This window comes from Trichechus manatus, unplaced genomic scaffold (genome assembly GCF_000243295.1).
Source record: "Trichechus manatus latirostris isolate Lorelei unplaced genomic scaffold, TriManLat1.0 scaffold00038, whole genome shotgun sequence".
Classification (NCBI taxonomy): Eukaryota; Metazoa; Chordata; class Mammalia; order Sirenia; family Trichechidae; genus Trichechus; species Trichechus manatus.
Window position 1 is genome coordinate 5,611,172 of NW_004443974.1, and position 17,978 is coordinate 5,629,149.

Here is a 17,978-nt window from a genome sequence, read left to right on the forward strand (position 1 = left end):
TCTCATTTAACAGTTACTACAAATGTTGCCCTATGACAATGGTTAACAATCTCACAACACATCAACAATATCCTTACTCAACTTTGGGTTTCCTATCACTAGCTTCCTTGTCCCCTTCTGCTTTCTGGCCCTTTGAGGTTCCTGTTTTCTTGCTGGCTGTCAGCTGAGGGCCTTTTCCAGCTTCTAGATGCCACCTGCATTCTTTAGCTTGTGACTGACTCACTTCCATCTTTAAAGCCAGCAATGGCAGGTCAAGTCCCTTTCATGATTAGAATCTCTTCTGTTGTCACATCTGTTTGACTCACTCTTCTGCCTTCCTCTTCATCCAGGTAATCCAGGACAATCTCCGCTTCTGAATGCCATTAACTTTAATCACATCTGCAAAGTCCCTTTTGCCATGTAAGGTAACATATTTCCAGGTTCTGGGAATTAGTGTGTGGACATCTTTGGGGGCCATTTTTCTGCGTCACGTGTCATAAATGTACCAGTTTGTTTCACCATTCACCTACTGAGCGATGTTTTGGTTGTTTCTAGGTTTTGGCTTTTAAAAATAAAGCTGCTATAAACATTCTTGGAAAAAAAATGTATATAAGTGGATTGCTCTGTTTCCTTTTGCAACTTGGCTTTTTTCACTCACCCTCATATTTCTGAGTTTTATTCATGTTTGTCTATGTAGATCTAAGTCTTTTGCAATGCAATTGTATTCCATGTGAATAGTGCCCCCTAGACTTGTACCGTCTGCCCCCAGTTTTATAGTCCACTGAAGGACTATCCCGAGGGGCATTCACTCATTCCCCTATTGATGGACATTTAGGTTGCTTCCAACTTTTGCTACCACAAACAGTGCTGCAGTCAACATCTTTGAGCAGATCCCCACATGCACAGGATGAAGCATTTTTCTAGACCAGACATGTAGGAGGGGAATTTCTGGTCCTAGAGTATGTGTGTTGTAAGTTTCAACTAGCTATTGTAAAATTGTTCTCTAAACACTTTTCTCTCCACCAGCAATGACAAAAGAAATTTTCTGCATCCCCACCAACATTTGGAGTCACTGTTTTTTTAGTTTTTGTCTATCCAAAGAGTATGAAATGGTATCTGGTAGTTTTAATTTTCATTTTCCTGATCACTGTTGAGATCCAGCACGCACATCCTCCCTGCACCCCACCTCTTCTTTCTATACCCTTGCTAACTACTTTTCTCCTGACATTAATATTAGAGGTTACTGCCTCTACCTGTTTTTTTAAGCATTAAGATCTGGGCAGTGCAATCCCGACAACTGAAGTTTGGTGTCTTGTCTGAAATTACAGGATGTTCCTCAGGCCTCCATGTTTCCATGGGAACAAGTAACAGTCATCCTTCATGATTAGGTGGTATCCATGGCAACCAAGCCAGCAGCATTTGAATGAAACCGATTTTATTTTATTTATTTTTTGCAAACACATGAAGGTTAAAATACATTTTTCTGGCTGTGGCTTCCAAGGATAGGAAGACAGCCTGGTCTGTCTGGTAAAATGGAGACTCTTTCAACCTTGCTAGTGGAAAGGGGATCCAGGATCAGCTGGTCCTGTGACCTCATTTTACAGACTGGGTGTCCAGGAGGTCATGTGGAGGTCACACAGTGAGTCTGAGCTGAGGGGAGACTCCTGAACCAGTGCTCCAAAGTCTGGGGGAAATTGTAAGAGGTTGGCCAGTTCTCCCTCTCTGTGACCTATCCCTAGGATACCTCCTTCATGCTGTGTGACCTTAGCAGATTCATTTAACCTCTCTGGGATTCTGCTTGCACCAGCTGTGCTGCTTAGACCTCCGGACTCGTGAAGACCGAGCCCCCAGCGTCCGCTCCTCCAAATTAGAAAAGAAGTCTGCTAAATGAAAGGCCAAAGGCAGCAGTGCTTGGGGTCAAGGACTCTGGGACCAAATTCCCAGAGGCTGAATTAGGATCCAGATAGTCAGCTTTCCGCCTTCTTTTCCTGTATAAAATAAAGAGGTTGTTTTGGGGAACGAGGGAGTGGAGATGGTCACTGCTCTTCCTGCCTGACTCACTGGAGAGATGAATCAGGTGGTCAGAGAAGGAAAACGGCTGGCCTGGAGTCACACAGCACAACAACGGGCAGAGTCAAGGCTAAACTTGGCCTCAGGCTCTTCCCACCACTGCATACTCAGCTTTCTCTGAGGCCCTAAGTGTGGCTTTTGAGGGGGCTTTCTTTAGTTTAAGGCACTCTCAGCATACATTCTTACTTCCTACTTGGGAAAACATTGGGGGAAGTACTTGTGCCTCTCACAGCTTCAATTTCCTTACCCAGAAAATGCTCACCACAGCTGTCCAAGCTGTCGTGAGGATTGGAGATGATATTTGGAAAGGGTCCAAAACATGCATTCTCAACATGAGTGATATTGCCCCCAAGCGGGTGAGAATTGGTTCTCGGAGGGTAAAAATATCTTACTTTTTTTCTGTATAAAGCCTAATACGCATACCAGTACATAAAACAATATACTGTGTATCTGTCGCTATGGTTGAAATCGGCTCAATGGCAACTTTTTTTTGGTTTGTATATATCTGTGGCAAGGAACCCTGGTGACATAGTGGTTAAAGGGCTTGGCTGCTAACCGAAAGGTTGGTGTTTGAACCCACCAGCTTCTCTGTGAGAGAAAGATGTGACAGTCGCTTCACAAAGATTGCAGCTTTGGAAACCCTATGGGGCAGTTCTACTTTGTCCTATAAGGTCGCTATGAGTCAGAATTGACTTGACAGTAACAGGTTTTATATATCTGTGATATTAAAATTTAATGGGTGGGGGTGATTAGGAAAAAAAATGCCTAAAAAGACTCCTTCCCCAAAAAACTAAACCCTTTCCCGTTTGGGATATTGGGTCAGGACAGAGCCTGGTCTGGCCCAGACTCTGCCCTTGCTGTTCAGTGTGGTCACGGGCATGTCGCAGCTTCTCTCAGAGCCTGGTTTCCCCATCTGTAGGCAAAGGAAGTCCCTGTCAGCTCAGTGAGTGGTGAATGGTTCTCAGTTCTCTGTTTCTCTGGTCCTGCCTGATAGATCAGTTGGGGGTCCAGCAGGAAGCAGATGGCATACTCTGAGTAGGATGATTTGAGGAGGGTTTGATAAAAGGACTCTTTATAAAGGTGTGGGCAGGTGTGGAGAACCACAGGGGTGGTGCAGGACCCCAGAGCTAGTGACAGCCAGGGCTGATCCTAAGGAGGAGGAGAGAGCCCAGGAGAGAGGGTCATCTTGATAGTAGCTGGGACCTTCAGTGGAAGGACACAGCCAGCCCAGGTGGCTCTCCTCCCTCCCTGATCTTCTGCCAGGGCTCCCCATTGATCAAACTCCATGGAAGCTCGAGGGTTGAGGAGCTCAGTTGATAGGGTCTGTACAGCTTAGCCCCCTGGAGCAGAAGGCAGGGCAGAGGAGGATGGAGAATGGAACTGGGAGCCAATGGAAAGATACTTGGGGAAGGTACCGGGGTTCCCCTTCAGGTTCCTTTGGAGTGCAGGGCCCTGCCCTGGGCATGTGCTGGGAGGCTTGAGACGTCATGGAGGAGAGTGACCGCCCTACTCAGGAGGGAGAGTGGACCCCTCTCCTGCCCTGCCCCACACAGCCTTCTCACAGGTGTTCCTACCTTCTTAGGTAAAGGGAAGGTGGGTAGGGTTTCTGAATTGAAGAATAAGGCTATTTGGGGAGTACCCAAGAGAGTCATTGCTATAAGCCTGTTGAGTTGGGGGATGATGGGTAACTTCCTTTTTCTCTGATCTCAGCTTCCTCATCTGTAAAATGGGAGGCTGGACCAAACAACCTTGGAGAGCCTCCCCGCCAGGACCCAGAAAACAGGAGGCAGGATGCTGGGCAGGTTGTGGGGAGCGTCAAGTCTTGGAGAGGCAGCCTCACTGGGCTCCTTGCATCCTACCACGTGCCCTGTATGCGTCTCCCTCTTGCTGGGGTCACCACTCAGGAAGGGAGAGTGAAGCTGTGCTCAGGTGTGTGGGGGAGGGGGAGGGGTAGTTTCTGAGTGGTGACTGGAGGCTCCTACGGAGGGGGGTGGGGAGGGGGAAGAGAGAGGCACTGGCTCTGCCAGCTGGGTTCCTTGCTTGCAGTGGGCGCTCAGTGTTTGTTAGTTGAATTGATGGACGCACGAATGATCAGACCTTGACAGAACACTGCTGGCTGCCTGGCTCAGGGTATAGGAGATACAGAGCTGGCCATCCACCTGCCATGAGGGGCTCACAGCCTGGAAGGGGAGCAGGAAGACAAGTAGCAAGTCTGCAAGGCTGACTGACATTGGGGGCGGGGAGGAGGTGAGTCATTCTGTCTAAAGTGATCAGGGAACACCCCAGCAGAGGAGGGGCATCACCGTGGGCTTGAAGGATGACTGAGTTCCCACAGGAGGAAGGGAATTCTAGGCAGAGGGAACAACAGGAATGAAGGTGTGGAGGTGGGGTGCACTGGCATCAAGGCAGATACACCAAAGTAGGCTGGTGGGAGAAGAAGCCAGAGAGGGTGCCAGATAGAATGGCTTGGGTGCGAGGACTGAGGGTATTGGAAACAGTCTGACTCGGGTCCTGTTTCATCTGCCTGAGCCTGGCCCTGCCCAGCTCCGACCTCTACTCCATTCCCTTTCCCTGGAGAGGCCACTGGACTCAGGGGTCTGCCTCCAGATAAGATTTAGGTCCTGAGACTGGGCCCTGAGTGGTGGGCCCTGGGCTGGGTGTTGGGAAGCCAGGGCATCAGGAGCCATGGACTCGGGGCCCAGAAACACCTGTCTCCTCTTTCCTGCCCTGCTATTAACAGCTGTGTGACCTTGAGCAAGTGACTGTGTACCCTGAGCCTCAGTTTCCACTCCTGTAAAACGGGCCTACTAGTGAGTACCTAGTAGACAGCCCCCAGGTGGAGGTGATGTGGTTGTCACAGAGCACAAGTGGGCACTGGGGGTGGGGATGATGAAGGCAGACTGGGGAAAGTAGGAAGAGGTTTCCTAGGGAAACCTCCAGGAAGAGTGGGGTGGGGTGTCCCCTGGAGGGTGATTGGCAGAGACCATGAAGGAGGGGTGAGGAAGGTTCTAACTTTCCATGAGGGAAGTGATGAAGGCCTTAAGAGATGGAAGGGAGACACTGAGTTGAGGAGGAGCCATCTGGGAAAGAAGCCTTTCTAAAAGAGTGGCCCAGAGCTGGGTAGACCATATCTGGGCCTGGTCTTGACCCCTGCCCCAGGCCTTCCAGTGGTCAGCTGGGCCTGCACCAGTCTCTGCAGGCACCTCCCCAACTCCCGAGATGACTTTGCCTGCTTGGCCATTGGCCAGGGCTCAGAATTGGAGCCTGCCCTAGCTGAGTGAGGGGCTTGGCTCTGTCCATCCATTCTTCCGTGGGCCTCTGCCCGACCTGGCCAAATGGACAGGAAAGTATAGACACTGTCCCCAGTAGTCTGTTCTGCCTCTGGGAAAAGCCAGTTCCCTGTATGAACACCTGGGTCATGTGTCCTGCAGTATACACCCTTGTATGTGCATACATCAGTGAGTACCTGGGGGTGGGCTGTGGGTGCATACGTTGGAGTGTCTGTGTGAACATGAATGTGTCTATAGGTTTGCCTGGGCGTGCGCCTCTGGCTGTGCTCCCCTGTGTGTTCACAGGTACTAGAGGAAATCTCCGCCCAGTTATTTTTCTTCTTTGCAATTCGACAGGGCTTTCTCCAGCACCCCCACGCACCAGGCTCCATGCAGGGCACTGGGCGCACAGAGATGCAGCTGGCTCGGGCACCAGCGTTAAGGAATTCCGTGGGCGAGCTAGAGGAGTCTCTCTCTCTCTCTCTATCTCTCTCTCTCACACACACACACACACACACACACACACACACACACACATGAACACACAGTTGCAAAGTGAGAATGTTGATAGGAGAGACTTGGGCCTGGCTGTTGCTATAGGAGCTATAAGGAGGCTGAGAGCTGGGGCTGGAAGGAATCACCAAACACCTCTTCCAGGGGCTGCAGAATGGGTCCCACTGGTGGAAGGAACTGAAAAGGGAGTCCTTGGTGCACAGCTAGAGCAAAGGAAAAGGGGCAGCCAGTGCCAAGTGTGGTATAGGGGAACAAGTGAGGAGAGTGGCCTGGTGGCCTGGTTGGAGGCATTCGGGAAGTTTTAAACAAGTGTGCTCAGGCGGGGTTAAAAGTTTTGAATAAGCCGTTATTATTCAAAAATCAGAAAATATTTCATATTTTAAAAAACCCCAGATTTCCAGCATCTGAACTGTAGGAAGCTATGGCTGCACCGAACCCCTCATTGCTACACAGCAATAACTAGCTGGAGCTCAGCAACTGGCTGCTTTCCTTGATTTTGTTACCTGCTTGGCCCCTGCAGGCATCTCATGTTCGTAACCCCTGGAAAAGAAGGTCCGAATGGGAAGCCAGAGATCACAAATTCTCATGTCCGAAGGGACTTGGAATGTCATCCAAGTTCCCATCCAGTGCGGCATCTCAGGAGAGGACCTTGGTCAGTCACCTGGTGCCTGGATACCTCTAGTGACAGGGAGCTCACTATGTCACAAGATGCATGGTTTGAAGTGTAGGCTTTTGGGGACCATTTTGTCTGTTGTCCTGGCCAGGACGAGAGTGGCAGGACGGCCTGACTGGCCTTGATTGTCCTTGCTCAACCTCTCTCTCTTCTGTTGACAGAGTCGCCCCAAGAAAGGCCGGGCTCCCGGCGCAGCCTGCCCGGCAGCCTCTCAGAAAAGAGCCCCAGCATGGAGCCCTCGGCTGCTACGCCATTCCGGGTCACGGTAACTATCTCTGCGTCACCACCGCCGCCACTGCCAGCACCATCACCATCACCACCTCGCCCGGGGTGCTGCTGTGCGGCCCCGTGGCCCCCCTTCCTGGAGCCTCACGGATGGGAGAGCACTCAGCCTCCCTTGCTCTAGGTATCCGATCACTTGGCTGTTCCCCTCCTTGTGGCTCTGCCCGGCCCTGGGGGCCACGTGGGGGCCCCATCCTTTGAGGGAGGAGACAGGGGAAGGATCGACAGCCCTGAAGGCAGAGGGGCTCAGAGCTGAGCTGGCCCCGGAGGGAAGAGGCTAGTGTGACGGCACTCTCACGTGTGTGTGTTCATACCGCTCTTTGTCAACTCTTAAGATGCAGGTTTTGCTTCTGTATTTTAACATCTCTGAAAGTGACGCGTACCTTAGAGTTGATGGTGTGTCATAATTTAATTGGGTGTTTTTGTCTTTCATAGTGGCACATAAAATAATGCTGTGTCTTAACAATTAATGGTGTCTTAGAATGGGCAAAACATGGTGTATATCTCTTAGCTATTGAATTTAGTGAGCCCCATCAGCATATGCTTTTTAAAAATTTTATTGTGGTAAAAAATATATATAACATAAAATTTGCCATTTTAACCATTTTTAAGTGTACAATTCAGTGCCATTAATTTCATTCACAGTGTTTTGCAACCTTCACCATTATCTGTTTCAAAACTTTTTCACCACTCCAAACGGAAACTCCTTACCCATTTAAGCAATAACTCCCCCTTTCCCCTTTCCCAAACCCTGTTAACCTCTGGTCCACTTTCTGCCTCTATGAATTTACCTATTCTACATATTTCTCATAAGTGGAATCATATAATATTTATCCTTTTGTGTCTGGTTTGTTTTACTTAGCATAACATAATATTTTCAAGGTTTATCCTTGTTGTAGTATGTATCAGTACTTCACTCCTTTTAATGGCTAAATTATATTCACTGTATGTATATACCACATTTTGTTTTTCCATTCATCTCTTGGTGAATATTTGGGGTGTTTCCACATTTTGGCTATTGCAAATAATGCTGCTATGAACATTGGTGTACATGTATCTGTTTGAGTAGCTGTTTTCAAGTCTCTTGGATGTATAGCCAGGAGTGGAACTGCTGGGTCATTTGCTATTTCTATAGTTAACATTTTGCGGAACCATCAAACTGTTTCCCACATTGGTTGCACCATTTTACATTCCCACCAGCAACACGCTTGATTTTTTTAAATTACAAACCTTAACGACTGTGTGGAAGCAGAACCCAGTGACCCTAAATGTCTGACTCTTCCTGCCCCTCTGAATCCCTAGCTGTCTTTGCTGCACACATGCAGACAGTTTTGTGTCCTTCACTTCTACATTCAGCAAGGTGTGCCCCGCTGTCCAGTGCTCTGCCAGGCATCAGAGAATAACGAGACACATTCTCTCCCCTGGGAAGGTAACGATCTATGTGGAAGATGGACGTTTGATCATTTGTTCATCTATTTATCTGTTCAGCAGTTTTTGTGAAGTACCTGCATGTGCCAGCCACTGCTCTAGGGGCTGAGGCTGGGTGTGAGGAGCTGTCCAAGAGAGCACAAAAGGGACAAAGCTCCTGACCTTATGAGCTCACATGCTCATGATGGAGACAAGCACTATGAAGGAGAAAAGCAGGCTGCTGTGATAGAGAAAGCCAGGAGGGGTTCCTTGAGGTGGTGTGGTCGGAGGTGCTATTTGAGCTGAGGTCCAAGGGATGAGGCGTCAGCCCTATGAGGAACAGGGGGAAAGGGTTCTGGGTGCATAGTACATAGGCCTACTATCATCATATGGTGTGATATGGGGTTCCAGGTGTGCTAGGAGTGACTGATTGCTCCTGGTGGGTTGGGAAAGATGTCCCAGGGGAGCTGACTTTTGAGCTGGGTCTTGGAGGGTCAGTAGAAATCAGGTAGGCAGGGACAGTGAGAGAGGGAATTCTGGGGCGGGGGGGGGGTGGGCACAATTGCAATGACATAGAGGCACACTGGAAATGGATGTGTTTGTGGAATGAAGAAATGTTTGGTGGGACTGGAGTTGAGGAGGTCTGGAGAATAGGGTAGGAGGTGAATCTGAGAAGCTGGGCCCGTCTAGATCATGTGGATCCTCCAGTGCCAGGCTAAGGGGATGGGGCTTTCCCCAGGGCCACTGATTCTCCCACCTGTCTATGTGTCATAAAAGTGCTTTAAAAAAATGCAGATTATTGGACCCCTCAAGATTTCAGTTCAGTGGGCCACGGTGGGCCTGGAAATCTGTATTCCGAGTAAAGGTGATTCTGAGCTCCAGGATGGTAGCTCTAGCTCTGATCGGCAAAGAGGAAAGAGAAGCCAGAAGAGGGAGGATTCAAGGTCACTCTTCTGGGAGCTGGGCTCAGCCTGTAGGCAGGGCCAGGAAGCTGGCACCAGGGTGACCCCACTCCCATCAACTGGAGTTGAGGCCAAGTTCTGCCCTCTCTGGACCCTTGGGACCACAGCAGGCAGGCCCAAGCCTTCAGGGGGCCTTAGGAAACAATGACTAATAATAATAATGGCCACTCCATTGGAGCACCTACTATGTGCCAGGCATTATGCTCACTGTCTTTCATACATGATCTCTTAATCCTGCAATAACCCTGAAGCCGATGCTTTGATAGTTCCATTTTACTGATGAGGAAACTAAGGCTCAGAGAGATGAAGTTACTCATCCAGGCTCCAACTGCTAATAAATGGTGGAACCAAGATTCAGACCCAGGTCTCTCTTAGCACACGCTTCCTCTGGCTGTGGGGAGAAGGATCTGCTGCCCTAACGCCCTCACAGAGCCCCATCAACAGTGCTTTTTTATCTTTTTCATTTTCTTTTGCTGATCTAATAGGTGTATCGTCACACCTTGAAGTTGCTATAATTTGCAGCTCTTTAATTGCCAGCTAGGCTTGGTGTTTTCCTGTAGTGGTGCCTTCTCTCTGTTTTCTGGTATGAAAACCACCTGTGGCTCAGAGCCAGAGCCAGAGCCAGCTTTCTGAACTACAGGTGGCCTAGGAATCACAGTCCTGCCTCCCATCTACCCAGTCAGGGTCTTCAGGATGGGAAGTGTGTTCGTAGTCATTGTTTCACCCAGTCCTCATGGCAACCCTGTGGGGAGGTGCCAGTAGTATCCCTGCTTCACAGACAAGGAAACTGAGGTTCAGAGCGGTAAAGTCATTTGCTTGGTATAACGTGGCTCCTGAGTGACAGGCAGATGTGGAAGCCAAGTTTATTGGACATTTAAGTTTTGTGTCCTTCCCAGGGCACCTTCAGCCGTTTTCTGTGTGTGGCAGTTAATGGAAGTGGTGTAAGTCGAGTTTCTATCCTGGGCTGGGTGCTCAGAGCTGGGGGATTGGAGAGCTCAGAGCTCAAGTCCTGGCTCTTCCATGACCTGTGTAACCTCAAGCTAGTCACTCAGCCTCTCTGAGTCTCGAATCTTCATCGGTAAAATGTGGCACGTGACCCTTCCTTGAAGGTCTCAGTATGACCATGTCCAGCCCAGGGCTGATCCATGACAGGTGCTTTAATAGAAGAAATCCACCATTATCATCTGAATTGTCTTTCCCTATTTGGCTCCAGAGCAGGAAAGATCTGGGGGAGAACTGGGGTGGAGGGCAGAGGGCAGGGTGTTTGTAGGGAAGGTCAGAGGTGAGACTGGCTTTGGATTTGGGGACAGACTTGTACACAGACCCTGTGAGGGGCCAGACGTACACCCTCTCCCCTCCTCCAGCCCCGTGCACACACTTGCTCACACAGCTACGTCCTCATGTACTCAGCTGATCACTGCTCTCTGTAGACCCCCGAGGGAACCTGGTGAACATGGGTTTGCCTGGGGGAGGCAAGGGAGACACCATAGGCCATACTTGAATAATTGCCATTTTTGCTGCCATTTCAAGCCTGGGTGATGGCATGTCACCACCTCTCACAGGGGTGTCCATTTACAATGATGAAGTTTAACAGGGAGTCAACACATCGGGGTAATAGGGCTCATTCTGTCCACCTACTGCCTGAAAACTGAGGCCTGGGAGGGGCTGGACCTGGGCTGTGTGCACCTGCACACATGGTGCTTACCGCTTTTGTGAGTCAGCCTGGGACCTGCAGCCATCCTGGGATGGGCACGGGGGCTCGGTTCTAGTCCCACCTCCACTTCTTGGAGACAGGATAACACTTGGAGATCCTCAGTTTACCCTTGTGGAAAATGAGACAGGTGGACTTTGTAAGACAGCACACTGCTTGGGGATACCAATAAAACCCAAACCAAACCAGTTGCCATCGAGTCAGTTCTGCATGGCGACCCCATGTGTTGAAAGCTGAACTGCACTATATAGGATTTTCACGGCTGTGACCTTTCAGAAGCAGTGCGCCAGAAATGTTTTGGTGCAGTAGCTAAGAGAAGGGCTTTAGAGTCAGCAGACTTGGGTCTAAGGCTTGGCACAGCCTCATATTAGCTTTGTGATTTGGGCAAGATATGGAAACTTTCTGACCCTCAGTCTCCTCATCTGTGAGCTATAGTAGTTCCTACCTTGTGAGACTTAAATAAAACAATATATGTAAAGGACTCAGCACAGTGCCTGCCACACGGAAGAGCCTTAGTAAACCAAAATCAATTGCTGTTGAGCTGACTGACTGATGGTGACTCCATGTGTGTTAAAATAGAACTGTGGTCCATAGGGTTCTCAGTGGCTGATTTTTCAGAAGTAGATCACCAGGGCTTTCTTCTTCCAAGGTGCCTCTGGATGGACTCAAACCTCCCACTTTTTGGTTAGCAGTCAAGTGCATTAACTGTTTGTACCACCCAGGGATCATGATTATTCTGCGGAGGGTCCAGGGTTCTCTGCAAATTAATCCTTCAGCTGCCTTGATTATTTGCAGGCCTGGACCACCATGCATGGTTGGACAGTTTGTGCACTGCACAAAGGCCCCACCGGGGAGTGAGTGGGCTGAAATGAGTCCAGCTTTGAGGTCTGTGTCTTCCAGAGGGATGTCATATGTATTTTATGGACAAGCTTCAGAGAAGCTGAGAAACTTGCCTGAGGTCAATGTTAATGGGGACTAGGAGCCAGCTGTTTTGGCTCCTAAATTAGCTCCCCACACCCAGCACTGGTGACCCATAAGCTTCTGACTCTTCTTCTGCTGATGATCTGATTCCCCACTTTGTTGAGCACAGAAGGGTAGTGCTATTCCCCTGCATGACCCTGTGCCTAAGGGCCCAAGAAAACCTCCTGGGATGGTCCTCAGAGGATAGAAGGGCCTCCCTGGGACCAAGGCAGCTTCTGGAATTCCAGTGACAGGGGCTTAGACCCATAGCTGTGCTCACCAGGCCCGCAGGGCCGGAGTCAGAAGACAAGGTGGGTTTCAGTGTAAGCTTGTGGCTACATGGAGGAACCTGTGGTGGGACCAGGAGATATGGGGGTTGTTCCCCAGATGCTCCAGAGCAGAAGAGGTCAGGGGGTTCAAGTGTGGAACATGGGGCCGGGCACACAAGGGCTGACCACCTGGTACAACTTCCTTATACATACAGGTGGAACTGGGGGGCAGGGGAAGGGTTACCCAGGGCCACAGGGTGCTATCAGAGAGTAAGATGGGGGAAGGGGGCTAGGAGCAAGTGATCAAAGGGACCTCTGCCCATCTCTGACCATCGGCTATCAGGCTCGAAAAAAATGAACAAACGAATGACTACAGCTCACGTTTTTTGAGCACCAACTACATGTTGGGCACTGAACAAGGTCCCCTGAGATAAGTTCTTTTGAATCCTTGCAACAACCGATACAGAGACAATGGTGTTCTTATGTCCATTTTGCAGATGAGGAATCTGAGGTGCAGCAGGGTAAAGTCACTTGCCCAAGGTCAGACAGATGGTGAGACTGAGATTGGAACCCAGATCTGGCTGCTCTGTACCAGTAGTGTCTCCTAGAAGGGATTGCAGGAGGGAAGGGAGGCGCCAGCAAGCTGAGTGCCCTGGACCTCTACAGACTGTCATTCGGGCTGGGTCCAGGGGCTCGGCGTGTGCCCACCCCACTTCCTGAGGCCCAGGGGCCTTAGCAGCAGCAGTGTGCTGCCCCCATCACCCTCCACCCCATATAAGAGAAATCCACAGTTTGGTTTGGAGAGTAAAGAGATGGTGACTGTTACTTGTCTCCCCACTGAGTCCCTCAGCCTAGTGCCTTCCCTAGACCCAACCTCCCTGTTTCGGGCTGGGTCCTCCCTCCCTCCTTCCTCTGCCCACTCCCTCCCACCGACCTTGAGGAAAGCTGGCAAGGCCGGAGTGTGAGAGGTGGCAGAGGCTCTGGGAAACTTGACAGCCAATTGATTCCTCCTCGGGAAGTTGAAAGTGGAGAGTCGTGTTTGAAGGTTTAGCTGAAATTAGGTCTCAGGGCTATTTTTTGCAAGATAGAGAAGGAGAAGTGTCAGGGAGGGGAAGGTCCAGGGGGCTGACAGAAGCTGCAGATAAAACTCAGTACTGGTTGATTGCAGATGCTTCTAGAAGCAGATCTTTGGTTCCTTCCACACACTTTCACTAGGCTCACCCTAGGTTGTCCTGATGCTGTGACAGAGGTGTGCCTAAGGTGGTATGAGCACCCGCAACAAGGGGGAGTTACCTCTGGTGGAAAGGTGCGGGGAAGAATTCCTGGAGGAGGGACTTTTGGGACTGGGCTTTGAAGGATGTGTAGGAGTTTGTGAGGAAGAAAGGGAGAAAAGTAGTCTAGGTGGGGGGGAACTAAGTAAATAGTAACAAGCCAATGGCCTTGTGTGATTAGAGTATTGGGTAGCTTTGGAAGCATGAAGGAGAGGGGGTGGAAAGGAAAGTAAGGGGCTTGGTTGGTGATCTAAAAGCCTTTGGACTTTCTCCTGTAGGACACAGGAGCCACAGGGGTTGATGGGTAGGAGTGGAGCCAGCAGGAGATCTCTGCAGCTTCCCTGCACCCTCCCCATGTTCAAGCTGTCTTTCTCTCTTACACACACAGGCACAGGCACATAAACACAAACATGCAGGCCTATGGGTGACCCCTCTCACTTCCACCGCTGTACAAAGGCTGTTGGAAATTATCTGGCCCAACTCCTCCCTGTGCAGAGGGACATCTGAGGCCCAGAGAGAGGAGGGGCCTTTCCCGAGCTCGCATAGCATGTCTGGGGCAGAGACTGGAATTGAGCCCAGGTCTCTCCTTCCCCCTGTCCAGTGCTCCTCACCTCTTGCTGCCTCCTACCCATTTCTTCCTGCACCTGAACATCAGCTGCCCGCATGGGAGCTGAGCTCTTGTCCCCACCACCATCATGTTTCCTGGGAGGAGGGGGCTTGAGAGAATGGACATCCAAGAGTTCAGCTTCCGTGGAGGCACCTGATGGCTCCTTCCCTCTCAACACACCGCCACCTCCTGGCCACTGGGCCCCAGCACTGGCTGGGGGCTGCCTGAGGGGGTGACTTGAAGGGCAGGAAAGAGGCATTTTCTGCTCCCTGTAAGGTCTGCCTCAGCTAACCCCCATTAGTAGCCCTTCTCTACTGAGGCATCTTCAGTTGGGCAACGGGGGTGGTGGACAGGAAAGCTGGTCAGGCTCAGATCAGATGAGCCAGCTCCATCACCACACATATGGGGAAACTGAGGCCCAGAGTGAGGAGGCTTGCCCAGGCTACCTGAAGGGCTTCCTCCACCAGTCCAGGTTGCTTCAGGCCCACCCTAAATGCATGGAAGGGCGTTGGCCATGGCTGACTGTGGCAGGCAGTATGCTGGACCAAGGATGGGGGGCGGGTCCCACAAATGAGGGTGCCAGTTTCCTCCTTGCAGTAGAAGGATTTTGCCATGACCTGATGTCCCTTGCTCAGTTCAGCCATGTGAGCTATGAGTCTCCTGATCCAGTATCTGGATCACTCCTGCCTTTCATGGAGTCTAATTGATTATTAAGGAGTCTTAATGATGCAATGGTTAAGCACTTGGCTACTAACCGAAAGGTTGGCGGTTCAAACCCACCCAGTGACTCTGTGGGAGAAAGACCTGGTGCTCTGCTCCTGTAAAGATTATAGCCTAGAAAATTCTCTGGAGCAGTTCTGTTCTGTCACATAGGGTTGCTATGTGTTGGAATCAACTGGATGGTACCTGACAACAACAATTGTTTATTACTATCATTTTAGTCTGTGTCTGCCTTCCCTGGGGAGAAGCCCTCTTCCTGCAGAGGAAATGTAGGGAGATGGGAGCTTTGTCACAAACAGTCCAGGCACAGGGGCTGTCCAGGGCGGCCAGGGTAGGGAAGGACAGTCTTCAGGGGCAGGAGTGTTGGGTCAGGAGCAACATGGAGCCTCCGAATCCTAGGCCAGGTCAGAGTTTGAGGCCTGGGACAGAGGTGGGACTGTGGTACTTCGTATGGTTGGGAGGCTGCTTGACCCGTTAATAAATAGGAGGACAGTTTTTTTTTTTATTTTTATTTTTTATTTTTTATTTATTTATTTATTTTTATTGTACTTCAGGTGAAGGCTTACAGAACAAATAGTTTCTCATGAAACAGAAGTACACATGTTGTTTTATAACATTGGTTAACAACCCCACAACATATCAACCCTCTAACTTCTCAACCTCTTTTTTTTTTTGGTGAAAATACACATAGCCAAAGATACACCGTTTCAAAAATTTCTTCATGCACAGTTCAGTGACATTGACTGCGCTCTTCCAATTGTGCTGTTATTCTCACTTAAGATGAAGGTTTACAGAACAAAATAGTTTCTCATTTAACAGTTACTACAAATGTTGCCCTATGACAGTGGTTAACAATCTCACAACACATCAACAATATCCTTACTCAACCTTGGGTTCGCTATCACCAGCTTCCTTGTCCCCTTCTGCTTTCTGGCCTTTGTCACTGGACTCCTGTACCTTGTTAATCTCATTTGGTTTTACGGGGCTGTCCACTCCCAGGCTGAACAGTGAACCTCGGAGGTAACTTCACCACTGAGCTAAAAGGGTGTCTGGGGCCATACTCTCGGGGTTTCTCCAGTCTCCTTTAGGCCAGTAAATCTGGTCTTTTTTTTGTGAGTTAGAATTATGCTCCACATCCTTCTCCAGCTCTGTCCAGAACCCTCTGTTGTGATCCTGGTCAGAGCAGTCAGTGGTGGTAGCCGGGCACCACCTAGCTGTACTGGTCTCAGTCCGGTGGAGGCCTTGGTAGCTGTGGACAATTAGTCCTTTGGACTAATCTTTTGCTTGTATCCTGTTCTCTTCATTCTCCCTTGCTCCTGAAGGGATGAGACCAGTGGAGTATCTTAGATGGCCGCTCACAGGCTTTTAAGACCCCAGACACTACTCACCAAGGTAGAATGTAGAACATTGTCTTTATAAGCTGTGTCATGCCAATTGAGCTAGATGTTCCCCGAGACCATGGTCCCCAGAGCCAGGAGGGCAGTTTTAATAGTTCCATTTTACGGATTAGGAAACCAAGGCTCAGGGAGGCATGGGGACTTGCCCGGGGTCTCACAGCTGGTGAGCAGCAGGGTGGGAGTCAAGTCTGGTCTGTGAGCCCTGTCGTGCCTATGAACTAACTTACTTTCCCCCTTCCTCCCTTCTCTGCCTTTCTTCTTCCTTTCTTTCAATACATTTTTATTTAGCACTAGCCACGTGTCATGACCTGTGCTGGGCATTGAGGATAAAAGTGGGATTAAAGCATAGTTGCTACCTTTAAAAATACAGGGAGATCGGCTGGAGCTTGAGGAAGTAATTTCCAGGCAGGTAAGGGGAAAAGGACATTCCAGACAGCTGGGACAGCCCTGTCAAGGCCGGGAGCTGGGAAACAGCATGAGCAAATGACAGCAGGAACTGGGAACAGTTTGGTGGCTGAAATGGAAGGAAGTGGACGGAGTGCAAGGGACAGGAGAAGACCCGTGGCAGGGAACAGAGACTCTGAGGCTGTATTAACAGGAGTATGGGGCCCCCAGAGAGGGCGGTGAGGTGGATCAGAGCAGTCCTGGAGTGCCATACTTTCTTCAGAGCTGCTGCCTTGACCAGGCAGAGAGAGTCTGGAACTCCACCAGTGGACAGGGCCAGGATAGGGGAGGGGGCAAGCAAACCGCTTTTCTCAAGCAGATTGTCAGGAGCCCATCCCTGCCCCCAACATCTGAACTTAGACTGCCCTTGTAGGGTATAGTTATTGAGGGCCAAGGGTGGAGGGAAGAACCCTGGAATCTCCTGCCTTGTCCCGGGAGGTGCCAGCCTTGGCTTGGGCAGCTTGAGTGGGGAGGATGGAGTGGGAAGGGAACAAGGATACCCTCTGACCCTGGGGTTCTCCAGAGGCACCCCCAGGCCATCGGTGCAAACTCTGTTTCCCTCAGCCCTGCTCCTGGGCCTCTTGGGCAGCAGGGAATCTGACAAGCTAGTTCACACTAGGGTGTAAATGGCTGACTGAATCCTGTATTAGCAGTTCCTTGCACAAAAGGAGCCTCATCAATTGGAAATTTGACTGAATCACTCAAGGTAGAATGTCAGGCTCTGGGACTGGTGGGTGGGAAGCTATTTGGGGGCCTTTTCCCCTCTCTTCACACCCTCTCTAGGTCCTTGGGATACAGTGCTGCCTCCTCCCAGCGGTCTTCCTGGAATAAACAAACTCTGAATCTTGGCCCTGCTACCTTCCATTGTGTGATTGCTCAGGCAAGTTGCCCAACTCTGAGCCTCTTTTTCCATCTGTAGACGAGCACAAGGTGGCTGTGAGAGCTCAGTGCCTGGTGCTCAGGAGGCATTTAGCCAGAGACCATGCCTCGGTACCCCTTTCCAGTGGGTGGGGCTGACCCCCTATCCCACATCTTCCCCAGAGCCTCAGATAACCAGGCAGACGCCTCCCTCCTGCACTCCTCGCCTGCTGCCCCAAAGCAACATTACCCCTGACAGAGCTTCTAGGATTTAGCCCTGCATTGGCACATGGAGACAGGGTGAGGAGGTGCCCAGGGGACCAGAGACAGTTCCCAGGTGGTAGTGAGTACAGCTGAAGGGAGCTGGAGGTGTCTGTTAGGGCAGTTTCCTGCCAGTTGGGGGCAGCAGAGGGCAGCGAGTGGACGCCTGGGCAGCTACTCCCAGCGGAGAGTTGAAGCCCCGGGGGTTTTGATGCCCAGGGTCACAGGGGACTGGCTGAGCTAAACAAGTGGCAGAGCCCACCCACCTCTGGATGGTGAGAACAGCTCAACTCTGCGAAGCACTTGTTGGCAGCTAGGCTTGGCA

At 50.5% G+C, this 17,978-nt stretch overlaps 1 protein-coding gene across 1 annotated transcript in view; it reads left to right on the top strand.

Moving 5' to 3' along the window:
• Positions 1-3,726: 3,726 nt before the first annotated feature.
• DAB2IP (DAB2 interacting protein) overlaps positions 3,727-17,978 on the top strand; it is a 117,249-nt gene continuing 102,997 nt past the window's right edge. Inside the window, exons 1-2 of the mRNA XM_023730679.1 lie at positions 3,727-3,978; positions 6,666-6,769. Coding sequence (XP_023586447.1) covers positions 3,921-3,978; positions 6,666-6,769 — 162 coding nt within the window. The 5' untranslated portion in view covers positions 3,727-3,920. The remainder of the gene's footprint in view (positions 3,979-6,665; positions 6,770-17,978) is intronic.